At 34.9% G+C, this 5,390-nt stretch overlaps 1 protein-coding gene across 1 annotated transcript; it reads right to left on the bottom strand.

Moving 5' to 3' along the window:
* Nucleotides 1-884: 884 nt before the first annotated feature.
* LOC113700963 (ras-related protein RABC1) lies at nt 885-4,737 on the bottom strand. The gene is made up of 6 exons (XM_027221391.2): nt 4,481-4,737; nt 3,883-3,951; nt 2,805-2,870; nt 2,529-2,650; nt 1,271-1,399; nt 885-1,099 (listed from the first exon to the last, which is right to left on the bottom strand). The coding sequence occupies exons 1-6, from the start codon at nt 4,623-4,625 to the stop codon at nt 992-994; spliced, it is 639 nt and encodes a 212-aa protein (XP_027077192.1). The 5' UTR covers nt 4,626-4,737; the 3' UTR covers nt 885-991.
* Between the last annotated feature and the right edge of the window lie 653 nt (nt 4,738-5,390).

Raw genomic sequence — 5,390 nt, 5'->3', positions numbered from 1 at the left:
TGATTCAATAGGTCTATCCGTCTCTCCTATCCCTCAGTATAGGACCAATTGTAATAATATTGTATTCCAAAGAAAAAAACTAAATAAAACAATTAAGCATTGAAGTCAGATATATCTCTCGACTCCAAATATGCCTCTAAAATATAGAAGGTAGACGCAATTTACCAACTTGCTTCATGCTTGTATGAAAGTGCCGAAAAAGCTCCAATGGTTAGACTATCTATTGGACTACTAATTCTCCCTCTCTGGATTCACACTTCATTTATTAACGTAAGGTGTAATTTTTAAAGCAATTAAGTAGACCTGTTCATGTTGCAGGGCGACGCATCTTCAATTATCAAGCTCATTAATGATGAAGATGATCTTCTATCTACCTTTCCAAGTTTTATCAAGCAAGTCGTGTTAGACGATATCCAGTAATCTTATTAATGAAGTTCTTTCTTTTCTCAAATTTTTTTTTTTAAAAAAAGAATATTGGGTATGTTAACATTTAAATTGAGGCTTCATTGTGGTAACCAAATTTTAGTGGCTTCTTATTCTGGGGATGATCCTACAGGAAATCTTCTGAAATTTTCTATCTCATAATAAGAAAGAAAAAGAAAAGAAAAGGGAAACCCCCCCCCCCCCCCCCCCCCCCCCCCCCCCCCTGGAAGTAGCAGAAAGCTCAACTTAAGGGTAGTACGAAATAATCATCTTAATAGCACAAATGTTGAGATGAATGAGAGAAAGTTGTAAACAATATTTATAGCAGATGTTATCCTAAATCTAATCAATGAAAAAAAAAAAAAAAAGAAACCATAAACAAGCCATTTGTCAAATGTTGAGCCAAAAGAGTTCCCAAAAAAAATTCCAGTTTGCACAGCAATAACAAGTTATACAATGTGGAAGCCAACTTGTGATATCATTGCTTAGATCAAGTTTTATACAAGTAATAGTGGCTAATAACTGAAGGGATCAAAATAGGTGTTAGAAGTTTTAGGAGAAACAAGGATTAGCAACAGCTACTTGAGGAAGTGTCAGATTCCAGTGGCTTTTCTTTGAATATGTTCTTTTTCACACCCTTGCAGCCCTCAGCTAAGAGGCTTTCAGTATCCAGAATCTGTTAAGAAACATAGTTCATTAGGAGTATAATAAAAATGAAAGAAATTGAATCCATCAACAAATGGGAGAAGTAATTGCAGCCCAAGGATTGAATAGCAGCAAAACTTGTTTGAAAAAAATCTGTTGATAAGGTCTACAAAACAAATTTGTTGATTCAGATTTGACTAACCTTCAAGATAAGCTCTTCGAAACAAAGCTGCACATTGAGTTGAGTTTTTGCACTGCATTCGATGAAAAGGGTTCCATATTCCTTAGCAAAATCTATTCCTTCCTTTTTGGTTACCGAACGTTCACCCTCCTGGAAGAATCAGAGAATTAGTGCCTGATATCTCTGCTCAAATGTGAAGAAGACTTCGTACTGGAATTGAGATCACAGAAAACTTCAAGAGTTTCAAAAACAAACAATGATAAGTGAAGAAGAATAAGAGTAGAAAAAAAGCAGCAAAAGGCGCATAATGTATGCAAAATGCAGCTTGAATCCAACCAAAACTGGGGGAGAGATGCCTTCAGGAAACAAAGAAGTCCAGAAGCAACACATCTTGGAGGAATTTTGAACATGAACAATGAAAAAGCTTCACATATCACTTGACCAAAATTTCATGTTTCAGAAATGGAGTGTATGCCATATGATTTGACAAGTCATGTAATGAATCAAATGAAAATCATCAAACAGAAGCACTAGACCCTCTTATGTAGTAGGACTATAGTCTACAATCAAACAAGAAATGAGGCCTATAATTGCATATACACAAGGAAAAACAGAATACGAAAAGTAAAGCATGAGATGTTTCGACTAATATAGCATGAAGGATACTTTTTCAGGTTCAGCGTCTTAGTTGGAGACAATGCACGAAATCTGTCAAGAAGTGATTTTACGCCCACTGGCAAAAGATCCAAGAGTAGGGAAGGACAAAAGTCCAACAGAAGATGGGACAAGGGCAAAAATCAATTCTATTAGCACCTAGTTCGTATTTACGAGTCTCTCAAGAAATCAGGACAAGTCCACAAACATGTAAATTCTTTTTGGTTATGTGCATATGTACGTGTATATTGGATGGAGGGCTATGGCAGGAAGAAAGGCAGCACATGATAATAAAATTTTAGCTACTGAAGGATTTGTGTTACACCATTAGAAGAAAAGAAAAAGATCATTCTCTTGGGCTGATTTATGTAAGAATTAGTTGACAAGACTATAAATGCTTCAAATTCTGAACTTTTAGATACTCATACCTGCTACTATTATCTGAATCTGAACCGAAGGAAATATTAAATTGGAGGTTGATTCTTTGAAATTCCCATGGCTATCTCTTATGTTTCTGGCACATTCATCTTATTTCACCGAAATGTTTTACAAAATCTTATTTCAACACAAGTGGTGTTATCCTTACAGTTCTTCAAATCAATTCCTGGATAGATGAACAAATTACCTTGTCAACTTTGTTTCCAACAAGCATCTTGATGCAATCTGGATTCGTTAAGTGAAGGTCAATCTCCTTGGCCCAAACTTCAGAAAGGTTGGTGAATGTTTCCCGTCTTGTTACATCATAAACTGTGTCACAACAAGATCAACAAAGTGGTAAAGTTCTATGGATGATGCATGTAAACAGGATCATCTTGCAGTTTGAATTGGAGAAATAGGTGTGCTTCGCCGAAACCTTGTGTCATGCTAATAACATTGATCAATGAAAATGTAAATGAAATACCCATGATAATCCCTTGTGCTCCTCTGTAGTATGAGGTTGTTAATGTTCTGAACCTTTCCTGACCAGCTGCACATTAAATCAAAAAACATCATAACAAGTTTTGGAGGAAAGGTCCAACCTGCTATCGATACAAGAATCGGTTATTCTCAGTCAGTCGGCTATTGTTTCTTACACCAGAATCCCTACATGAATCTATGTGGCTTTTATAGGATAGTTGGATAAAATACCAGATAGGAATAAAACTATTGAGACTCATTAGTACTTAGACTTTCACACTCAGGACTAAAGAATACTGGGAAGACATATATATTAGAACTGCCACTAATTTCCAAAATCTTTTAAATAACATGCTAATTCATTCTCTTTCTCACCCTCTTGCCATTATCCATTTCAAGTGATTTTCTCATGTGAGCCACCATGCTAAAAGAAGGCCTCCTGCAACTAGAAGAGCTATTGCTAAATTATCTTTGTTCTATACAACAGAGAACAGTCACTGACAACAAAAGAATTCCAGTAAAGACTCGATTGCCATTTTAAATTTGCTGCTGCAGCATTCCACTCCTTGGTAAAAAACACTCTTCCAAAGCTTCCTTTGCCCTTCCCAATCAAAAGTGTTAAATCTTTTGCTAAGACCTCATCAACAATGAAAAGAACTCCAACCATTTTTTCCCCTAGAACTATGACATTGATCAAAGGCATCCCCCATACTGACGTATGTTCGAACACATAAATGCCTGTGGAAAGTATATCTAACAAGAGATATCACCAAAAGTTATATAATCTACAGAAGATAGCAAGTGAGCATCCAAAACTTCCAGAATGTAAACTTGAAAAGTTCCATCAGTTCAACAAGTTCCAGGCTCATCTAGTAAAGTAGTCCAGAACATAAAAGGATGGTTATATAATTAACATGTTGTATTAATTCTTCAGCAGCTAGACAGCATCAAGATCAACATTTTGATCAATCAAAATCTCATGTAGAAAGCAAAAGCAGTAGATACAAAATTACTGAAACTGGACATTATACTACACCAAGCATGAATAAACAGCAGACTTGGCATCACAATGTGTTTCTTACCTGTGTCCCAAATTGCAAGCTTAAGCTTTTTCCCCCCAATGTTTACATATTTTACCTTGAAATCAACACCTATAACGTACAGAAATCGCATTAATTAATTTGAATGCAATTGGAAAGTCAAGAATACAACCACATTCACCTTTCTTGTTTATTTTTGTTATGGTGCTATGCGAAGTTGACCACTTACATCAATCAGAATGCAAAATCCATTTTTGAAGAGAATCGTAAAACTATCTAAAAAATTGAAAATTGAAAAACTGAACCATGCTTTTGCAAATAGAAATAACAAATTGGATACTCAGATCAAATAGTTTCATTCACATTTTCTCGCAATTTTTCTCATAGCAAAACAAATTTCAACCAACAAGAAGTTTCCATCATCAACCCAGAGTTTAAGGCTTTTCAAAGGGGAAACAAGGTTCATAGATTTCGAACATTCTGCCCTGATTTTTAAAATTTTTTCTTGTATACCCGACAAAATTTTCAAATTCCAAACAGAACCCACAATTTTCTTAGCTCTAAACAGTCAAGACTTCATCAAATCAAGAATAGATCACACGAAAACAAGAGAAAAAAATTAACGTAAAGATGTATATACCAATTGTTGGAGAAAGCTGTTCAAAAGCGTCAGAGGCAAAACTGACAAGAAGGGTACTTTTCCCAACGCCAGAGTCTCCAATTAAGAGTAATTTGAACAAGTAATCAAACTCCGGTCGATTCGAGGATGTCATTTCAGAATCCATCCCATTCACTCATCAGGTGTGAATGCTTGATTCGGTTAAAAAGTAAGGGAAATTGATCAATAAATTGCATTCATTCTCTTGTTAACGTAAAACTGCGTCATGCATGTAGGCATTCCAGTACTACATATACACGTATAAAATTGTAGGTGAAAATATTTTTCTTTCAAGTTAATCTTATAGATACTACTAGGGAGGGACAGCCCGCGCACGCGCGGGAATTTGGTACTTGTGATTCAAGATAATTAATAATTATTGTTTAATATTTTGTAGTATAGGAACTGAAGTATGATGATTTTATCATGTGATTTTAATAGAAAAATCATAAGTTACATAGTGAGTCAATAAAAATAATATGCAATGAGACATCCTTATCGTTATACCATATAAGAATCCGTTGTAATCAAAGGTTATGTTTGAATTTCAACTGCAAAGATAATGGCAGTTTGAAAATGTAAGAATGTTTGAAGTGTAATTGAAAAGTATCCAAAGGTCTCTTCTAAAACTTATCCAAGATGATAAAACATTTTAAAGTATCAATTGGACCCTTCATCTCTCGAATCTATATATGTTCGTGAAAAATCCCTCAAGCAATGCTTCTGATTTCTCCCTCGACTTAAACTCAACCTGAATTATCAAGTCAAGTTTATCCATCAATCACTTTGCGTCCAATCTAATCTAAAATAATTTTATTTTTGACTAACTATTTATATAATTTGGTGGGTATAATACGACTTAATCACATGTTTCTTACAGAGAATGCCCAAA

This window comes from Coffea arabica, chromosome 7e (genome assembly GCF_036785885.1).
Source record: "Coffea arabica cultivar ET-39 chromosome 7e, Coffea Arabica ET-39 HiFi, whole genome shotgun sequence".
NCBI lineage: Eukaryota > Viridiplantae > Streptophyta > Magnoliopsida > Gentianales > Rubiaceae > Coffea > Coffea arabica.
The sequence above is the reverse complement of the archived record's forward strand: the minus strand, read 5'-3'. Positions and strand labels throughout refer to the sequence as shown.